The 20,782-nt window shown below is 44.4% G+C and overlaps 2 protein-coding genes across 8 annotated transcripts in view; one reads left to right on the forward strand and one right to left on the reverse strand.

The window, feature by feature from the left end:
- The first annotated feature begins 23 nt into the window (after nucleotides 1–23).
- On the forward strand, nucleotides 24–4,673 carry LOC105306778 (cytochrome c oxidase assembly factor 5). Its single transcript, XM_011381970.2, has 3 exons — nucleotides 24–236; nucleotides 2,712–2,795; nucleotides 3,964–4,673. Exons 1-3 carry the CDS (start codon nucleotides 138–140, stop codon nucleotides 4,003–4,005), a joined length of 225 nt encoding a protein of 74 aa, XP_011380272.1. The 5' UTR covers nucleotides 24–137; the 3' UTR covers nucleotides 4,006–4,673.
- Nucleotides 284–20,782, reverse strand: part of INPP4A (inositol polyphosphate-4-phosphatase type I A) — an 87,288-nt gene continuing 66,789 nt past the window's right edge. For 5 of the 7 annotated variants that reach the window (XM_023524310.1, XM_023524311.1, XM_011381969.2 and 2 more), the window contains 2 exons: nucleotides 18,925–19,079; nucleotides 8,417–11,089 (listed from right to left, as the gene is read on the reverse strand). In XM_023524310.1, the coding sequence (XP_023380078.1) occupies nucleotides 10,957–11,089; nucleotides 18,925–19,079 (288 nt within the window). In that variant the 3' untranslated portion in view covers nucleotides 8,417–10,956. Of the gene's footprint in view, nucleotides 2,146–8,416; nucleotides 11,090–11,191; nucleotides 11,632–18,924; nucleotides 19,080–20,782 lie in introns of those variants that run through there. The other 2 variants (XM_023524308.1, XM_023524309.1) reach the window with 2 other exon arrangements.

The following is a 20,782-nucleotide window of genomic DNA, read 5'->3' on the forward strand; positions in this document are numbered from 1 at the left end:
ACTTGTAGTCCGCGAGAGCCCGCTGGAAGTTGTTGCCGGTTTCCGGTCCCTTCCGCCGCGGGAGTCGCTGGCCCGCAGCTGGGTCCGGGCGCTTGCGGACTGAAGCGTTTGGGGCCGTGGCGTTGGGAGGCGCAACCATGCCCCGGTATTACGAGGACAAGCCGGAGGGCGGCGCGTGCGCGGGCGTGAAAGAGGACCTGGGCGCATGTTTGTTGCAGTCGGACTGTGTGCTCCAGGTAGCGCGGCTGGCCAGGCGCTCGGGCTGATGCCGACGCCGAAACGGGGAGGCGGGGCCGGCGAGGGTGCCCTGGGCGGCCCGCCGTGGCGGTCATGATGCGTGGCTCTGAGCCGTGCTGGGTGCAGTTCATAGCTCTCAGTTAATAAACTTGGGCTTCCCACTGTCGCAGCCTCCGTTCCTCCGGTGTGAAATTGGAGATACGCCCCGTTACGTTTTTGTAAAGATTAAACCATTTTGGTTCAAGAAACGTTGAGTGCTGCCACTCTGCTAGGTTCTTGGTGCTTTTTCCAGTGACAGAGGGCAATCAGTTGTGTGCAATTGGATTTATAATTTCAGAAAGTTGCTCTTATTTCAAGGAAGGCAACTATCTGCAAATGGACATCCACCGTAAGTGATGTTCACTGATTTTAATGGTCAGCCAGACTGGGCACCTAGAGTCTAGTAAAACTTCTGAGTTATGAATTTAAGTTATCTAGTCCAGTTTTCTTACACAAATGAAGAAACTGAGATACTCTGTCTTCAGGCTCCCCTGTTCAAGGCTGTTTCCAGTCTACTGCTTCACCAGCTCCTAATGCCTGTTAAGTAGCAGGCCTGAGGCCAGGTAGTGAGGACACAAAGATGAATCAATTACAGTCACTACCTACATTATGCTTGGTCTGATGGGAGGAATAGATATTAAGGGGCTAAATTCCTGTGATAAGGGCTAGATGAGCATTTAGTACATGTTTGATGAATAGGAGCAAAATGCCTTGGGAGCCCAGTGGAGAAAGCACCTTATTTTGCTTGAGAATTTGGAAATTTTGCCCAGAGGTGACATTTAGGCAGAGTCTTAAAGGTTGAGTAGTAGTCTATCAAGTAAGGAGTACAGAGTTGTGATGGTAGTGGCGGGGAGGGATCTGGAAGAATAGCCAGTGCAGAGTCGGGTGTTTGGGAGGGTCTGGAGAAGCTAGTGTGTTTGGGGCCTGGAGGATGGTGAATGTGACAGGATGGTCGCCATGTGTGCAGGCACATGTGTGTCAGAGTGGGGAGCTTGGATTTTATCCTGACATTTCAGCATCAGGTGGGCCATAGAGATAAGCGGTTGAGAATAAAATACATAGAGTAGGACTGAGGAAAGAAACTTAGGAAGTGGAGGGGATACTGGTGGCAGGGAGAAAATCCAGTTGGTTTCTGCAATGATTGAATCATTTATTTAGCAAACATTTGAGTGCCAAACTCTAATTCAGCGTACAGATGGATGGGACACTTTTGCTCCTTTGTAGAAATTGCATCTCTGGAAAGTAGATTTAAATTGTGAAACATACTTTCTGTAGATGTTTCCATGTGCCCAGTATACTTAAGTGTAGTGCCAGATGGGTGCTAGAGTAATCGGGGGATCACTTTATAAATTATATAAATGTCTAACCATTGTGCTATATACCTGAAACTAATAAAAAAGTTTTTTAAAAAATGAATCATGAAATACACTTTGTAGATGCTTCCATGTGCCCAATATATTTAAGTGCCTTTGTGTTAAATTTATGGCACATTTGTTTAAATATTTTAAGATAACGAAGAGGTAGTATTAGGACTTCTATTCCATGTTTACCTTGAAAAATACTAAATTTAGCTTTTACCTAGTTTTGCAGCTGCTACTTCATCAAGTCTCACTTTTAATAGTTATAGTTTTTAAAAAGTCTTATTAAGAGTCAGAAGTAAGCATTTCTTGTAGCAGTATGCTGCCTTGATGGCAGAAATGGGGGGGATAATAAATCCAGTTTTCTTCATAACCTTTTGAGCTTCCACTGCTTAAAGATGAATTAACTTCACATCAGGCCCAGGCAGATCTCATACAAGTATGTGTCCATTCTGTTCCCTTTCCTCTTCCAGTTCTTACTCGGTTGAGCTTCTCAGAATAGAGAACTTGACTGGGGGGGACAAGGAATGGGAAAATGTGGAGATGTGTTGTCACTAAAATGGCTTGCATTAAAAGGATGTAAGTGGAGCCTTTAGAGCCACCTGATACTGCCTTCCAGAACACGCCCTCCTGTTCACCTTATGCCTGATCTCTCATACACACCTGTACATGCTGTCCCCCCTCCCCCCGATATACTTCTGTCTTCAGGAGTTCTTGAGTATAAACATTTTACGAACACTGAAGAAACCATTATCACTTTCACCTTAACTCTTTCTTACCCATTAGGAGCCGAAGATACTGGTTTCTAGATTTTTTATATAAACATTTTAAAGAAAAGTATCTTGTGGAAACCAATGTTAAGAACTCAGGAGTACCTTAAAGTGCCCCAAATTTGTTTACACATTTTTTTCATTATGTCTTCTTAAGCACCAATAGTCAAATGAATTACAAACTATTTTTATATGATTTACTATTTTCTTCTTTTGCCTTTTAAAAAAGAACTATTTTCAGAAGAATGGTTATTGTGTACTTTCTGAGAAAATTTCCCAGGTGTTTATATTGTTTTATGTGTCACAGGAAGGAAAATCCCCTCGGCAGTGTCTAAAGGAAGGAAACTGCAAAGCTTTGAAATATTCATTTTTTGAATGTAAAAGATCAATGGTAAGTAGGTAAAGATTTTTTAAAAACTTATGCTAAAAAATAGCTATGTGTAGTTAAATATATGAATGACTTAGTAATTATAAATAGGTCGCAGTGGTCATTTGGAAAAAAGGATGTAGATAACATTTCTTACTCCAGTGGGTAATGTTAGGTAGCAGTCGTGAAAACCCCACAGCTAGTGGTTCTGTTATTCTGCCACTATGCTAACCACAGCCGCTGATCTGCACAAATTTCTAAAAGTACGAGAATGAAGTCCTGGCAAGTATAATAATATATAACAATGATTCACTATTAGTTCTCCAAGTCATAGGGTCATGTCATAATGATGCAACTTCAGTTATACACGCTTGGCAAAAACCTGAAATAATTTAAATTGTGCTGAGAATTTCACTTAGTTGTTCAGACAATGATATGTAACAGCTAAGATGAGATGGGCAGTTCAAATCAGCTGTTCTCTCATAGTATCTCCATCTCATCATCCTGATTATGATTCCCATGTCTAAAAGTTAATTTTTTTTAAAACATGGTTTTTAGCTTCGTGTAGTGATCAAATGAAGAAATGGCCGTCTGCCCCACACTGGCTGAGCTGGACTCATTAATAGGGTCTTTCTCTAAAGTAATTCCTGTAGAATTTCTTGGAACTGATACTGACTTCTATGCAAATTTGCCCACTCTCCCCACCCGCCCCCCAACCCTTCAGAAGAAGCTGCACTATGAGGCTTAATATTTTCATCCTAAGACTAGGTAATTTAAACATTTTAAATTCCCAATGGCTACGGGTTACTATTTTTCAGGCTCCTCCTTCTTTTCTCAATTGCTATTTAAAGATTTCAAACACATTTGAATATTAACCCAATTAAACTTAATTAGAAAGTTGTTTGCTAGAAGAACAACATATTGAGTATAGTTCAGAGAAAAAGGTAAATGTAATTTGGATTCTACTTAAGAAAACCTTTATTGTGACCTTAAGTAGAACTTGTGTTTTTAATGCCATCTTTTATTTTTATTATTATTATTATTATTAATTGTTATTATAGCTCTGACAATTGGCTTTTTGATTGTGCTGGAAACTGGTTTACTTCTCTCACATCATGGCACTCTCTCCCAAAGTTGTGTTTGATTAATTATGTTGTATAAAATTTGATCTAATTATACATTTATTTTTCAGTTGGATGCCAGATCAAGATTCAGAGGAAGAAAAGGATATTGATACTATTATGTTGGAACCAAGATGAAAACAACAAAAGATTTTCTCTGGTCATTAAAACAGAAAAGCCAAAATAGGAAACGTACTTTCTCTTACATCTCTTTGGTCAAACCACTTTTCTCCCATGGAACACCGTGGAAATGGATGACTTCTGGTTTTGACCGTGTATAAAGTAAATGATTCTCTTGCCCCAAGTTATTTTTAAAATTTTAGAAATTTTTAGAAAAATTGAATTGACCAGTTATGAGCTGGAAGCATAATAAATGTGTTTTGAGAATTGTTCTGAAACCCAAGAATGGAGAGGTAGTTATTGTCAAGCTTGACTCCTCATCCCGATGACACAAGTCAGTACGTCCTTTGTGACTATTACAGAGGCCACCGATGTCGACCTTTGGAGAAGTGTCTATTCATGTTCTTTGCCCATTTTAAATAGAGTTGTTTGCTCTTTTGTTGTTGAGTTCTAGGACTTCGTACATTCTGGATGTTAACTGCTTATCAGGTATATGATTTGCAAACATTATCTCCCTTTTCTTTCACTCTGTGTTCTTTGATGCACAGTTTTAAGTTTTGATGTAGTCCTGTTAATCTGCTTTTACTTTTGTTGCCTGTGCTTTTGGTGTCATATCCAAGAAATTACTGCCCAATTCAATGAAGCTCTTCCCTTATGCTTTGAGGAATTTTTATTTTTAGGTGATTGATCTAGTTTGGGTTGATTATGTATGGGGTGTCAAGTAAAGTCTAATTTCATTCTTTTGCATATGGATATCCAGAGTTTCCAACATCATTCATTGAAAAGACTGTCCTTTCCTCTTTGAATGGTCTTGGCACCCTTGTCGAAATCATTTGACCATGTATGCCGGTGGTTTATTTCTGGGCTGTGTATTCTATTCCATTGCCTGTCTTTATGCCAGTGCCACCCTGTTTTGATTACTGTAGCTTTGTAATATGTTTCAAAATCAGGATGGGTGAGACCTCCAACTTTGTTATTTTTCAAGATTTTTTTTTTTGGCTTTTGGGAGTTACTTGAGATTCCAAATGAATTTTAGAATGGATTTTTCTATTTCTGCAGAAAACACCATTGGGATTTTGATAGGGAGTGCACTGAATCTGTAGATCACTTTGGAGAGTGCTGGCAGCCTAGCAGCCTGAAGTCTTCTAGCCCGTTTACACAGGTGTCTTTCTATCTGTAGGTGTCTTTAACGTCTTTCAGAAACATGTGGTCTTCAGTATATAAGACTTTTGCCTCCTTGGTTAGGAGTATGCCTAAATAGCTCATTCTTTTTTATATGATTGTAAATGGAATTGTTTTCTTAATTTTTTTTTTTCATGTTCATAGGTTAACTTTTATTTTGAAATGTAACATACAGACAAGCACATAGGATGTCTTTATAATGTTAACTAATAACAATGAGGTATGTCATCGTGAACTGCCATCCAGGCCAGCAGAGCATTGAGTGAGCCCCTGCAGGTGACTTTTCTCAGACACCTCCTGGACATCCTCAAGAGAACACTACCGCCCTGGTGTTTGTCACACTCTGCTCTTAAGTTTACCTTCTCCTGTGAGCTTGTTGAGTTTGGTTCCTTATGTCCTTGTGATGTGTTTAGAATACAGTGGCCCCCCACCCCTTATCCATGGGGGATATGTTCCAAGACCCTCCAATGGATGCCTGAGACTGCACATAGTACCAGACCCCATAGATACTGTTTTTACCTCTACGTACATACTATGATAAAGTTTAATTTACAAGTTAGGCACAGTAAGAGACTGACAACAATAATGATAGGACAGTTATAACAGTACACTGTACTGAAAGTTATATGCATGTGGACTCTCAAAATACTGTGCTGGACGTACCCTCCTGTGATGTGTTGACCATGGGTAACTAAAACCATGGAAGATGAAACCTTGGGTAAGGTGGCAATTACTGTAATGGATTATATAGAGAAAAGCAACGTGGTGTGGTGCTGAAATAGGAAAAATTTCAATTGAACAAAATCTTTTTGAGTAGCTCTTTTGCAGCAGGCATTTCACTTGGCTGTTGTGAATATAAAATAACCTGCTGGACAAAGCAAAAGGGTAAGTAACATGATGGACAGGAAATAATACATGATTATAATAAATTCAAGACTCAATGAGGGAAAATATTTTTCTAAAAGGGCCAATTCATTCTATGGAGGGAAGTTGCCACAGAGATGGAAGTGCCTGAGATGGCCTTGGAGGAGGAATGAGAAGGCTGGGGGTGGTAGTCCAGATCAGAATGGACATGGACACGGCCCAGGGCTGAGTTTGGATGGCGTTATGGGGTGGGCTGAAGAGACACAGGTCTTAGTGGCAGGTGGCTGTCCTGGGGAAGGGAGATGAGCCCAGGCTGGAAGGTGGAGTCATTTATCAGGAAGGCTCAGCCAGCTGGGAGGAGGGGATGCATTGGAGATACCTGGCTAGAATGACTGGGCTGTGGCTGGGTGTGCAGGTGGACCTGGAGCACTTAGATGGACTAGGAATTTGAGTCAGTAGCAAGAAAGCAATAACTAATTCCATGGGAATGGCTAGGACTTTTCAGGAAGAGCCTCTGAAGTGAGAAGACAGTGATGGACAGATCCTGGGGGCACCCCAGTGTTGGTGGGTGGAGGAAGACAAGCAGATCAGAGCAGGGATGATTAGAGGGAGGACAGCCAGGAGAGGGGCGACCACAGGAGCCCAGCGGGGAGGAATTGATGAAGTGCTATGTCCCCATGTGCATCTCCAGTCTAGATGTCTTCTTCCTCACTGGAGAGAAGTTTCTCCTCCAACCCATCCCAGTTTTTTTTTTTTTTTTTCTTTTTGGTATGTTAAATGGTATAACAGTGACCTCACAATAAAGGTCTATATTTGAAAGCAGACCTGCCTGCACTGGCCGTAAAGGCCCACTGGGAGCCCAGTGCAGGAAGGAATCATGGGAATGGTGGTGCTAAGACAGAAAGGGGTCTGAAAGGGCCATTCTTAGCCACGCTCAGGGGTTAGCATCAGAGCTCAGGCAGTGGCAGTTGTAATAAAAATAAGGTTATGGCCATTTGCCAAATCTGCAGAATGGAGATGGGCATTCTACCCAGGGTGGCACAGGCAAGCACAGCCCCTTGTCACGTGCACAGTGCCACACCCATGTCACAGACAAGGACAGGTGCCCTAATTGTGTCACCTTCAGTGGTGAGGCCAGGACTTGTTTTCGGAACAAGCATCAGACAAGTTCTCTTTACCCCCTACCATGAATAAAATCACAATACAACTGACAAATAGGTTTAAAAACAATGGCAACATACGACAGGGAGGTCAATATATTGTATATTAAAAATAACTCACAAAAAAGACCAACACCATTGGAGTCACAAAAGTAGAAATACAAGGATGAAAGATGTTCAGTTTTCACTAATCAAATGGATTGAAACAAGGTGCTATTTTTAGCACTGATGAGAATAAAAGAAAGTGGCACGTACTAAAGGTGGCAGCTTAACCTAGGAGAACTTTGGTGATGCAGACAGACCCCCTTTCATTGTACTTTGTAGGTACTGCTTTTTTTACGAGTCGAAGGAAAAACCCTCCACTTGCAAAAAGATAACAGAAGGCTCAGATGACAGCATTTTTTAGTAATGAAGTAATTTTCAATTAAGATACATCCATTGTGTTTTACACATGCTACTGCACCCTTAATGAACTACAGTGCAATATGAACTTGGATGCACTGAGAAACCAAAAATTTGTGTGACTCGCTTTGTCAAAAGATTCACTTTATCGTGGTGGTCTGGAACTGAACCCGCGATATCACCGAGATCTGCCTGTATGAAAAATTCAAAAATTTAAAAAGATTTATGTTATCCTTTAATTGTACATTTCTACTGCCAGGAATTATTCCAAGGGAAATTGCTAGGTGCACGTGCCTAGGAAAAGGTGCAAGATGTAGTCCTGGTTATAACACAATCAAACCGTTAATGGAACAACATTTTAGCAAGTTTTAGAGCAGGCGGCCAGGCAACCCACAGAGAAGATGTGATCCATGTTTACGGCCACGGGACAGTAACAACAGCAGCTAACATGAACATTTAAAGCCAGAGCACCTCACAACTGCCTTGGGAAGAATGTTCCATTGTGCCTACGCTGTCTGCACGAGGAAACGAAGCCTTAAGAGGGCAGCGGCTTGACCATGGTCACCAGCCAGGGACAGGGCCTGGATCTGTCTGAAGCAGACATCCGTGCTCTCAATCCCCTACCCACTGCCCCTCTGCTTTAAATTAAGTGAAAGCGGGTCCTATAACAGAAGTCTATCATGGTCCCAAGTTTACAAACACCCAAGCACTCAACACTGCCCACCGATGACCATCCAGTCAGATGCCAGCCACAGAACCAGTCCTGAGGCAACAGAATGAATCAGGCAAAGCCAAGTTTAATATTCTGGTCAGTTATTTATTATTTGTCCTTCTAGAGACTAGCACATTTACAGCATACATGGCTTTGAATGAGCTAAGAATATATAAAACAGTAACTACATGTTTATACATATATTAATACTGCCCCAAACAAATAAATAAAAGTACCTTAATGGACTAGGCTTGGCAGATACAACTGCGTGAGGATGAAACTGTATCATACAACATTTGTACATTTTCAAGGAAACCAACGGCAGCTGGACTGCAGGTGCTTTGACAGGACCCACAGTGCGCCCTGGTTTCCAGTCTGCCTCAACGTTTCTTATGCACTGGGGGCATTATAAGGAACCCTGGACGGAACCTCTATTTGTGGTGACCTGTAAAACTGCCTTCCTTGTACAACCAAAAACTCAAAGCTCCCACATGAGCTGTGGAGCCACCACGACCATTCGCCTCGCTCAGCAGGCGTGGTGATGTGTGATGCTGTGAGACTTGTCACACAGGAGCCCAGCAATACTCAGAACACTGAAACCTGAATATTTTCTATACAATTAGCCAAGTCTTAGAGTTTTATGGTGATCCATACTATAAAGCCAAAATTGGGAACATAATTCACATAAAGTTGCCACATGCAAAATTGCTGATGGTTGGGTCAACATTTGCTAAATTCCCTTTCGATAAATGCCAGCATTTAATGGTCTTTAGACCAAAAAAAAAAAAAAATTCTGAAAACAATATGGGTGACATTTAAAAAGACAAGGGGATATTTTAAAAAGTAGTGATGTTAAAATGAGAAAAGATGGAAATATAAAAGATAGTAGAAAAATTACAAATTAAATGAAACGGTGGAGAGGTGAAAGGCTAAATCAGCCATACTGGAAACTGTCTTTGAACAGGGACTGGCAAAAAGAGAACCCACCACCAGCTGCCGCCACCTCCTCAGGGGGTTTGCTGGACATGACTTCTCTGCTGCCACCCTCCACAGTGACCACAGTGAAACGAACTGTGACAGAGAGTGAGCTGCAACTGAGCCTCACAGATGCACCCTCCACACCAGCTCACACTTGACCAGTGGGGACTGCCCCATGGGGCCTCAGGAGACAGCAGACTCAGTCTGTGCACTGACTTCCAAGTAGGAAGGGCCTGGAAGGTTAGCCAGTTCCACCCTCACCTGCTGCTCACCCCTCTGTGTCTCTGCCATGGAGTGGTCTTGCCTGTGCCTCGGCAACCCAGACCCAAATTTGGTACATTTCCAAGTAGCACTTCTAAAGGAGCCTGAAGAATAACACCCAGAATTTTAGACATGGGAATTTCCTAAGGGTTCACCAGTCAGGATCAGCATCATGAATAGACGCCACATAGATTTCTTTTACAGCCTTTTAAATAACATGTAAACATCATCATCATGATAAACAGAATTGATAAAACATATCAACCAAAAAAAAAAAAAAAAAAAACAAAACTCTGCTATGTGCAGATAAGACTCGTCACCTTATAATAGATGACCAGACAGTTTTCTATGAAATCCTTAAGTTTTATGGCCCACTAATCTCTTTCAAAATCTCATTTTAGGAGCTAAGTTAAACTTTCTCAATAGTCACCTTACAGAGAAAAATGAGAAGAGAATCTTAACAATTATTGCAAACTTAAAGTTACTTTCATCAGACATTCAAACGTGATTGCATTATCTTTCAGAATACGACAGGCCAGGAAGCCCACAGAAGGACATCTGTTCTGAGGAGGTTTAGGGTTCCATCACCTCCATGGGCAAACCTCAACAACGAGGTCCTGGAGGACCCTAACTTAATGTCCAGAGAGGAGGAGGTGGGCCCTGGGGCAGGTGGGACTAGACCTGGAGCATAAGAGGACAGGAGGCACCTTGCTCTGTGACTAAGGGACCAAAGTGGCCCCCATTGGGTAGGTAGCTTTGCAGGTGTTATCTTCTAATAAAGTCTTATCTTGGGCTGATTTTTTAACCCTTCCTTCAACTTCTGGCATCACCTGTGCTGTCACAGATAATTCACTAGGACCACCTGCTTTTACTGCATGAGACAGAGCTGGCTTCTTTCCCCAAAACTTGAGTTAACATTTAACATTTATTGGTCTGTTCAGGATGCAATTGTTTATTTACTGTTTTACACTAAGATTTTTAAAAAGTAGATTGTAATTCAATGCTCAATCCTGAGTTACTCAGTAGAAAAATAGGTTAGGTGAGCAACTGCCTAAGTGGGCATTTAAAAAAGTCTTCTAGCATTTCAGAGCAACCTAGCTCAATGCATACAGGTGACTCCCGATGCCATCTGTGCAGTTCTGTGTGCAGGCTGTTTCAATGAGCCATGGTTACCATCCACACTATTGAGACAAATGTCACCTCCTACTGGTCCCAACAGGGCAGGGGTGGGGGTGGGGGAGGACATGCTCCATAGAATCTTTAGTGAAATATTTTTAAAAACACAAAAATAAAAACCAATCCTTCAGGTCTTCTTGAAGAATTCATATACGACATTGAGGGTACCCACATTTGTTATGTGACAGCTAATTAGAGGAACCGCGTGTTCAAGTTTCAACCTTGCCGTAAGTCCCTTCGGGAGGCCTGTAATGCTTGGGGAAAGCCTTCAGCTGCAAGGAATTAAATGCATATTTGCGACTTCCAACATTCTTCATTGTATTTTCTCTTCGACAACCCTCACTGGGGAAAAAACAAGCACAAGAAATGACAGCAGTAAAAAAGGAAAAAAAGAAAAGACTTAAACTAAAATGAAATGAACTGATTATTCTCATAGCATTAAAAAAAAAAAAAAAAAGGCTGATTGATTTAAATGGGCACCGGACCAGTTACAGCAACACACACGCAGAATGCTGGGTTTCTGCACAAGGCAGTTAAGAAGCACAGAGATGGACGCATGCTGTATGGGACTGCCAGTTTTGCATTTCCAAAAGCAGTGCTGTATCTAAGTGGAGGCGATATACATATATTTTTAAGTTAATGGTTTTATTTCATGTCTAGTCATTTGAGGGTCTGGCATAACTAGAGGTTCAAAGATTCTGTTACATGACGAATTAAAAGGAAAAAGAAATAGTGTGCTCTTACCCAAGCCCTTTAAAGAGCTGCATTTTTCTATGTCAGCAACAGCTGTCAATCACCTCAAACTCAACATGCTGGTGCTCCTTGCAGAATTCAGCATGTAGCAAAGCCATCTGGCTGAGAAGGCTGCTCTAACATTCCGTCTCCTAGGTGGATGCAAAGCAATCCAGTGGGCCCGGGCGATGGCTGCACCGTGGGTCTGCTTGGCCATCAGGGCTGGAGTGTAGTGAAAGAGCGACCCCACCGAGGTCTCCTGGTGGCAGCCAGACACTTTCTCCAGGTGGGCTGCCCTCATTGTGGTCACCTCTCAGAAGAGTGCCACTGAGCCCACCAGTGTCCTTCTCTAGAGAACCTGTGACAAGCAACATCCCCGCTGCATTTGAGGGAGGGCTGTCATGGCAACTCAGTAGGTAAAGCAAGTGCTGAGCTGAGGGACGAGGGGTCAGGTAGGTCTCAGGTCTCCAGATGAGAGCACCAGGGGAGTTCTCTGGGACATGTTCCCATACAGACAGTAAACCAGCAGGCAAAAGCAATTCTGAATACAAATGACTTCCTATAGCATAGTCTAACTTTATATTTTGTATTATTCTAAGACTAGCAATTAAATCAACTAGTTATCAAATTTAGTACAAAATACCCCTTCCGAGATGGAAAGTTTGCAATTATCAAGAAACGTGATTTAAAAAAATTATTTCCGATCATACAAATACCATTATGACATGCATTTTAAAAAATATATCAGTGGCAAGTGCTCGAGCCTTTTAAAGTAAAAATGACAGTCTCATTTTGAATAACGTGTAAAATATTTTTGGTAAGATAGTGGTTTTATTCAAAAGATAAGCTCAGGTATTTCAGAAAAGTATCTACTAGCTTGTTATTAAGTAATTTTAGTAACTCAAATATGTTTCCTTGTCACCAGAGCCTGGAGCCCTCAGCAAGTTATGTGCTACCTGGGCTGAATGCCTAGGCCACAAGAGCAGGGAGCCCCAAGAGTGAATAATGATCATGTCTGTCTCACACTCAATAATCAGATAAAAATGTAAATCCACTGAAAGCAGAAGCTCTAGGTTCTGTGCACAGTTTGTCCTGTCTAATCTTTGGGAACTCTCACATTACTGGACTATTTGGATACAGCATCTTCATTTACACAAAAACATACAGTACACACTTATCAAAAACCCCCTATGACAGTAAATGCCAAATTGCTTTAAGGAGCAGAGAATAATCTTTGAATTTTGACATTATCTTTTATTTATATGTTAAAGAAGCTAATTACTGGTTTAACTGGCTGAATACACAATACAATGAATTATTCCTTTTTGAGGACATTCATCTTTTAAATGAATGGGGAGAGGAGGGCACACTGTCTGCAGTCAGAAGGGCCCCTTATGTGTGCATGGCCTCTGCCCGGCCTGGAGGTGGACTCAAGCACATGTCACCACTATGAGGCGTCAGGAGTGCTTTACCCACAGTAGTGACTGGGAAGTTGGGCGTGCCTGTGGTCCCCATCTTCAAACAAAGCAAACAAAAGATCTTAGAGAGTCAGTGTATGCACCTCAGTTTGAAGGAGGGTAAGTGGTGAACATACTTGTCAAAGCATCAGAGACTGGATAGGACTTAATCTAATAACCAGTGTCATATGCTACATACTTACCACCAGCAGTCAATGGCACTCAGAGAGATGTCAGGCGGTGTGCCACACAACAGCTACCTCACTTATTCTAGAAAAGATAGGGTGACCAAACTGCACTTGAGAGAAGACCAGATTCACTCACACGTGTGACACCTGTCCTAGGGCTTCTGTAGTGCTCTGGGGCATGTGACAGGGACAACTTTCAATTTAGGATTTGAAGCCTGAGTCTAGTTTTTGTCACTCACTGCTAACTGCTTCTCCGTTTCCCAGGACCTGGACTCAGATTTGACACCAAACCAGACAAATCCCCCAGCAAGTTCTGGAAGTCTTGGGGAGGGAACAGAGACGCCAGTCTCTGCTGGGCTGGGTTTGTGCACATGCGAAGGTGTAAAGTTTCTGGAAAAGCCAGCTTCTCTAAATTCGCTCCAATTTTTCTAGACTGGTAAAAAAAAAAATTCCACTTTCATAATGTACAGAGTATGGGGAACCAGCTGGAGGTCACAAACAGATCACAAGAGAATCTGAACTGGAAGACAGAGAAGCCGCTGAGGGTCTGTGGATTTTCTCTCTAATTTGTTTTGTTACCTTTATAGGTGTACAACTACCCTTCTGCCAAGGTGAATGTCAAGGTTATACATCATCCCATCTTATGGACAGTGCCTTGTTAAAATTAAGAGTGATAACACCAAGAAACCAAAGCAACTCTCTCTCACAGTTCCATCTAGCACAACTGCACCAAAGGTAGGCCTTATTTTTCGGTTATTTTTCTTTGACCTTCTTTTTTTCATTATTAACAACATTTGATTTGTAAGAGAGAAAAGATGTCTGGACTTTAATCTGAATTTAAAGATGCAATTTGTAAAATGAAAAATGCTATTTCAAGTAAAATAAATGTATTTAACGTTAAGAGCTTCTTGTTAAGTTAACTATATGCATTAATTCCTGTAATCAGTTTAATCATCCTTAAAGATGTAAAAGAGTCAATCTAAAGTCACATGCAATATGTTATTTTTATGTGCCTGACTTAGTACAATGTGTTATTGTATCCACAGCTTTGTCATCTCAAATTGGAAATAATAAACATAAGCAGGGAAATGTTATGATTCTGCAAACTGTTTGCTACTGTCATTTAAGGGACTACGCTTTGAAATGAAAGCAGGAAGTACATGTCCTATTAAATAGGCTTATATAGGTGAGCCAGTTATAAAGCATCTATCATTTTCATTTCTCTTCAAAAGGAAAGGAAAGGTTAGCAGTACATTTAAAGAATAGTATCAAATATACAAATTCTTTTCAGACAGAATTCCTTTCTATAGGAAACAGGGCACATGAAATATACAGGTAATAAGCAGCTTTACATCAGAAGGTAAGAGATTTGGTACAAGTGATTCCAGGGCAGCTGAACAACACAGTACAGGGCATTGTAAGAACATGTCACAAGCACTGAAAACTATGGGAATTTAGACGAGTAAGTCTTCATGGTGAAATAACTGGGCAGGTATTTAGAGTTCAAAACCACAAAGTGTCACACTGTAAGGCATGAAATATTTCTTGGCAGGCCACACTTTGACACATTCCTTCTGTCCAGTTAGGTACGCGGTGGCTGGACATACTCTGGCACTTTTGTTTTTCTTGTGACTTATTAATTTTTCATAGTGATATTCATTTGCAACGCAATTTGGTGACCAGGTATGCTATGCTGAGAAAGAGCCACACAATCAGTAAATTGGGGCTCAGCGCTAATAAAGGGATGGAACATAGGAGGCTGGGATCTAGCCTTAAGTCTCGGATGGGTACCAGGCCGCTCAAGTTCTTCTGGGTGACTACCTCCCGTGTTCCAATGCTGTGAAAAGGAAAACGTTTGGGAGAAAGGAAAAGAAAAAGGAAGTAAAGAAAAGAGAGAGAAACGTGCAATGGATTTTGTCAAAAGTATGGAAGAAAGAAGAAAACCAAGAGACAAAATTAAAAAAAAAAATGGAATGAAGCCATAGAGAAAGAAAAGATGAAATGCAGAAAAGAATGTGAAAGGAAAACCAAAACAAAACCAGCACAATTACAAGAAAAAAAGGAGAGAAAGAGAAGTGAAAAATAAGAAAAAAATACTGTAGTCTACTGAACAAACACACAGGTAGGCTGACTAAATGGTTTTCCATGTTCGTGCTCTCGGCCGGCCAAGCGCACCGCCATGCCGCCCCGCCATGCTATCACATGCTGCAAAGACGTGGGTCTCAAACAGCAAGCTGAACATGAAGAACCACTGAGGGTTTGACCTTCTCACAGGTGCCTGAGCAGGGGCGGTGCGGCCAGCTCGCCAAAGCCGCCTCTTGATAGCGGTTCAGATAAGAACCATCTATTTCCAGTGTCAACCAAAGGCAGAGCCCTAACTAGTCTCGCCCTGGCTTTCAGGTAGAGCGGTGGCAGGGCGTCGGCTACTGGTAGCTCCAACTTTTCATTCTGTCCCCAAGAATGGCATCCAACAAAGCTTGCACTGGTAAATCTGGAGTCCCCCCACTTTGGGTTCAGAAGAAATGTCCTGAGGTGAGATGCAGCCAGAACTTAGGGCTCCACAACCACATTCTCTGGACATGGCACTCCGAGTGGCAACAGTGACATGGAATCAGAGGTACTGGGACACGGTGGGTGCCCTATGAGGACCCCTGAGAAAGAGGCAGGCAGGAGGTCCTCCTGGGCTTTCCCTAAGGAAGCTGGACATCCTGGACTGACCCTGCTGGGAAGTGCCATTGTGACAGGGGACACTTTCCATGCTGCAAGCACTGTCACATCCCCAACCAGAGCAGTCTGGGAGGTCACTGTGGCCACTAGGAAAGCATACTTCATGAGTGTTTCAGCCCCTAGACAGGGGACAGAGATGACCAGGAATCAGCTCAGATAGCTGGCAAGAGCCGAGTGTACACATCTTTCCCAACTCCATGTTCCACGGTGTCACACTGGTAGCTTGAAATAGGTCCCAGTGGGAGTATTTATGCCACAGAAATTGGCAAACAATGAAGATCAGGACTTTTTTTCCTTGGAGAGAGGGTTGGTTGTTCAACATTTGCTGCTAGCACTGCCACCGCCACTGCCCACCCAGGCCTCCAGGAGAACAGCCTCAGCACCACTGTGCCCCAACCCCAACCACCTCCGCCCACCCACACCCTGGCCTGCATGCTCCCTTCTCCCATCGGTCAGATGCAAGCGAGAAAGCAGGGGAGCCGAACACCTGCTCCACTCAAGGGCACGGCCACTACCTACTGCTGCCTCCATAGGGCTCTCGGCTGACAGATCCTGGCTACCCCTGCAGCCAGGAGTGCCAGTCAGTGACCCGATCACCTCGGGCTTGCAGGCTATGAACACATGCCCCCAACATGGGATGATCCAGAATACATGGAAATAAGATGTGACAGCGTCACCTCAGAGCACACGTATGTGGTGGAAGCCTGAGATGCTGCAAGGTCAGGTGGACAAGGCAGCAGCCAGCTCTACACCCTGGGCTGGCACCATGATTCTGGGGGCGGGCAGGGGCGGGCGGTACCCGGCTTTGCTCTGTTAGTAACTTCGTGAGGGATTGTTAAGGTGGCACATGTTCACTGTGGAGGTTTTAGAAAATTCAGGAAAACACAAATAAGAAACTTTAAAAAGACAAACATCATTGAAGGTGGGTGGGGGTTTCAGAGAGGCAGGGGAGGCTGAGGAGATGGTGCCTATTCCCACAAGGGGCGTCTCCTGTTCAGGACCTTGGGGTCCTCACCCTTAATAGAAGGAAACAACGCTGGTTGTACAGACTCGGAAGTGTTCAGAACAGTGACAGGAATGGTGACACCCAGAGGGTGGATAAGCAAACCCTCAGTGGTCGACACGGGGAGGGGCTGTGACTGCTATGGGAACAGTGTGTCAATCTGAATGAAAAGCATTACGAAAGGTATGTATGCTTTTCGATCTAAGGAATCAATGGGCAGATGTGGCTAGTATACCTGAGGACATTGGCTGCACCCTTTAAAGTGCTCAAAAGCCACACACAGCTCAAACAGTCAATGACCACAAACTGGATAAACTGTGCTGTGTTAAAAATGACAAGATCTATATTTATTAACCCGAAAAAATGCTTACAAGTCAGTTAAATAAAAAAAGGCTAAAACAACAAGCAAAATTGCACATGTGTGTGTTTTCTGTATTATTCAGGGACTGGCTCACCAATGTATGCGTTAACCACACTCATACCTGTGTCTGTGCGTGTGTGCGTGTGAGACATGCCGGTGAGTTGGCACCAACTCCTGGCAACTATGAATGAGTGAAACAGAATCCTAACCTCAATATCCAGTCCTCACAACCGTGCTCAGCTCCTGTAGACTCAGCCTATGGCTTCTCGTATGGGGTCAGTCCACCTCATAGTGGGTCTTTCCCTGCTGCCTTCAGTTTCCTCACATTAATATCTTTTCCAGAGAACCCTGCCTTGTCACAATGTGCCCGAAGCAGGAGAGCTACAGTTTTGTCATTTTGCCCCCAGTGACATCTCAGGCTTCATTTGCTTTCCTGAGTAAACCTGATCCTACTATTTGTTCCAAAAACCACAGACATCCCCTCTCCACTTCTCTTGTTTCTTTGCTGGCTGAGGTCTGTGTGTCACCAGAGCAGTTCCTCCTGCCACCTCACAGGTGGCTGGAAGCCCAGGCCCTGCCACCCTGATGACACCAGGGACACTGAGCCTGACGGACACAAACCCCTTGAGGACAGGCCATTGGTCAAGGCTGCCCCGGTCAAGGTCTCCGAGCCTCCACTGCTTCCCCATGGCCAAGGCAGGGAGTTGGTGAACCTTCTGGAAGTACATGAAGAGGTGGCCCTGAGGTGACAGAGAGGTTTAGATGAACTTGGAAAGACGAAACGGACAAGAAGATTCCATTTGTACAAAATGCTGTTATCAAGAGGCAGGCGCTTGGTGTGGCTTTTGTGCATCATTGTGAGAAGGTCAAACAGCAGAAATATAGAAAGGATAAGAGAATTGAACGCTGCGGAGTCTGGTGAGAGGACAAATGACACAGAACATTCAGTAGGGGTGACTGTTGGAAACGAGACTATGACAGCATTGGCGACTACAGTGAAGGAGACGGAAAACCAGGTTCTTATCCTTTCTTTTGGGGTGGGAGGCAAGGTGTGCCCCGGCAGTGCTTGAAACAAGGCCTCGGCCAGCAGCAGACAGGTGCTAGTCCTGGGTTTCGCTCTGCAAACACGCCCGCTGCCTCAGAATCAGAACACCATTAGGGCAAGGTTGCCACAGCCCATTGGCAGGTGGCTGCCATAATCACAGAACACTCATCTGACACTCGGCTTATAAAAGCAAACTGTGTCGACTGCTAGGGGAGAAGCGGAGCAGATCGTGCAACCTGCAGACGTACTTGTCACTCAGGTTTGAAAGGATGTGCATGTGATGTATGCAGCAGATGCCTGCTGAAACAGCTGGGGACCTAACTCACATCCACAGCAAGGCAGGTGGCTGGGGGAAGGCCATGTGCCAAACGGCTTTCATGGGGCTCCCTTGTGTCAGTCATCTCCTGACACCTGAGCTGGCCCCATCTACCTATTCCCATGTAGTCCTGCTCTAGAGACAGCCAGCTCCTTGCTTCCCCCTTGACTTAAAAAGAAACAGTGACTCAAATTTGATAGCACCTATGGTTTGACTTTGTAGACACTAGTGAATTTTCCAAAGTCAAACTAGAGCATGACGCTGGAGTTGAGGGGACTTGTGCCAGGGAGCCCTGGGAGGCAGCAGCGGGACCCGTGGGTCGGCAGCGGGAGGCGGGCGCAGACTCACCTGCGCATGCACTCCAGGGCCTGGGTAAAGACCTGCGGGGCCATGCCATGCTCGTGCTGCAGAATCAGGCACTGCTCCAGCGTCACCGACATGGCGGTACGGTCTTTGGCGCTCTTGCAGCTGGTGAATCGGACTCCATTAAGGCGGCGGCAGATCTGCCAACAGGAGAGGCTGCACTTAGAGGGGAGACTGCACAAAATGGAGACGCCCTCACCCTAGACAGAGCTGCGGGGGGCCTGGCTGGGATGTGGTGACAGTTTACCCCAGGCCCAGGCCTTTCTTCTGCACCTGCTTTGCACTCCCACATCTGCCAGATTCGGTGCTGGCAGTCACTGTGTGGGCTGCCCTCACCCTGGCCATCTTCTGCAGCCCACCCAGGCCATCCTCTGCACCTGCTGCCACAAGACGCTCCCGCTCAGCCCAGGCCCCACCTGAAGGGCCACCATCTGTTTGCTTACCTCACCAGCTACCCTCTTCCAAACTGTGCCCACACCAGCTACCCTCTTCCAAACTGTGCCCACACCATCTTGTCACGTTCAGCCCTTTGGTGCTGGCCCCCTGGAAAGTGGTGGGGGGCAGCAAAGACCAACTGAAGGTCAGAGCACCTCACAGCTCCGGTCAGGTTCCTGGGCCTTTCTGGAAGGCACAACACAGACCTACTGGTCTTTACTCCCCTCCTCACCGCACTCAGGGCCCTGGCACTGGGTCAGGTGTCAGTACGCCTCCCCCCACATGCAAGGGGCTGCCTCCAGGCTAGGAACAGGGCACCTCAGGGCATCCTGTCTCCCCATGGGAAGGGTGTTTTGGGTCATTTCCTCTGCACCACTAGATACAACCCTAGGTACGCTGTCCCCAAATCCAGAAAGCCCTAAAACAAAAGTTTTATTTTTTATTTTTTGGCAACCTCATTTGGCAGCACACCCAATCTGAGCTGGTATAAACTTATTTATGACCTTTATTTATCCCATTTTGTATAAATTGTCATATATCTCAGTGAAAAAATATAAGTCTAATTCTAAAGGGTTACTTACCTCAGACTCCCCCGGGGACGCTGAACTGTACCCGCATCACATCACACATGCACGCGCACCATCCATCTACCATGTCATACACACGTGTACCAACTGTATACCATGTCACCTCTAAAATGTGGAAACCTGTGAATTCCCAACCATCTAGCCATATGAGCTTTAGATAAGGGCCTGTGGGCCTGTACCAGATACTGCACTGATGAGCAATATTCTAGCTGTTTAGCCAAGGACCCCCTGCTTACATAGAAACAAAAATGAGATCCAGAAAGGGAGGTGGCTCTGGTCAGAGGAGGGAGAGAAACTAGCACCCGAGTGGCCTGGCATGATCACCCTCACACTCATCTGTCCCCCGGTAGGCCCCAGATGGACAATGAGAACTGACACTGCCACGGGTCTCTGAGACCCTCTACCTCTGAAGCTTCTATGCCGTGGGGCCTCTGCTGGGAACAAGAATACCAGCTGGATGGGCTGCTTTTTGGACCTGGTGATGGGGGATGGTTGATCCTCACTATAGGTGATGATTTTCCTATTGTGTAGCAAGAGAAAAACTGAACTGCGGTTCTCAAACAAGGTATGCGTGGGTCTCTGCAACCACTCTTTTCTGTGAAGCTGTGGGGGAACAGCCCCTAAGTGCTCCTCAGGCTCTATAACCAGGAGTGGTCCAGGTGTCAGTGGGCAGTGCAGGGCCAACTCCTTCCCCCAGGGTAGAGTGTGTGTGTCCAACCTCCTCCTGTGTGCTGGGATGCCATCCGGGGCCACTTGTGTCCCTGAGTCTGTATGTGCCAGTCCCAATACTAAACAGCTCCCCATGCTGCCACAGAGACGAA

This window comes from Pteropus vampyrus, unplaced genomic scaffold (genome assembly GCF_000151845.1).
Source record: "Pteropus vampyrus isolate Shadow unplaced genomic scaffold, Pvam_2.0 Scaffold461, whole genome shotgun sequence".
NCBI classification, from domain to species: domain Eukaryota; kingdom Metazoa; phylum Chordata; class Mammalia; order Chiroptera; family Pteropodidae; genus Pteropus; species Pteropus vampyrus.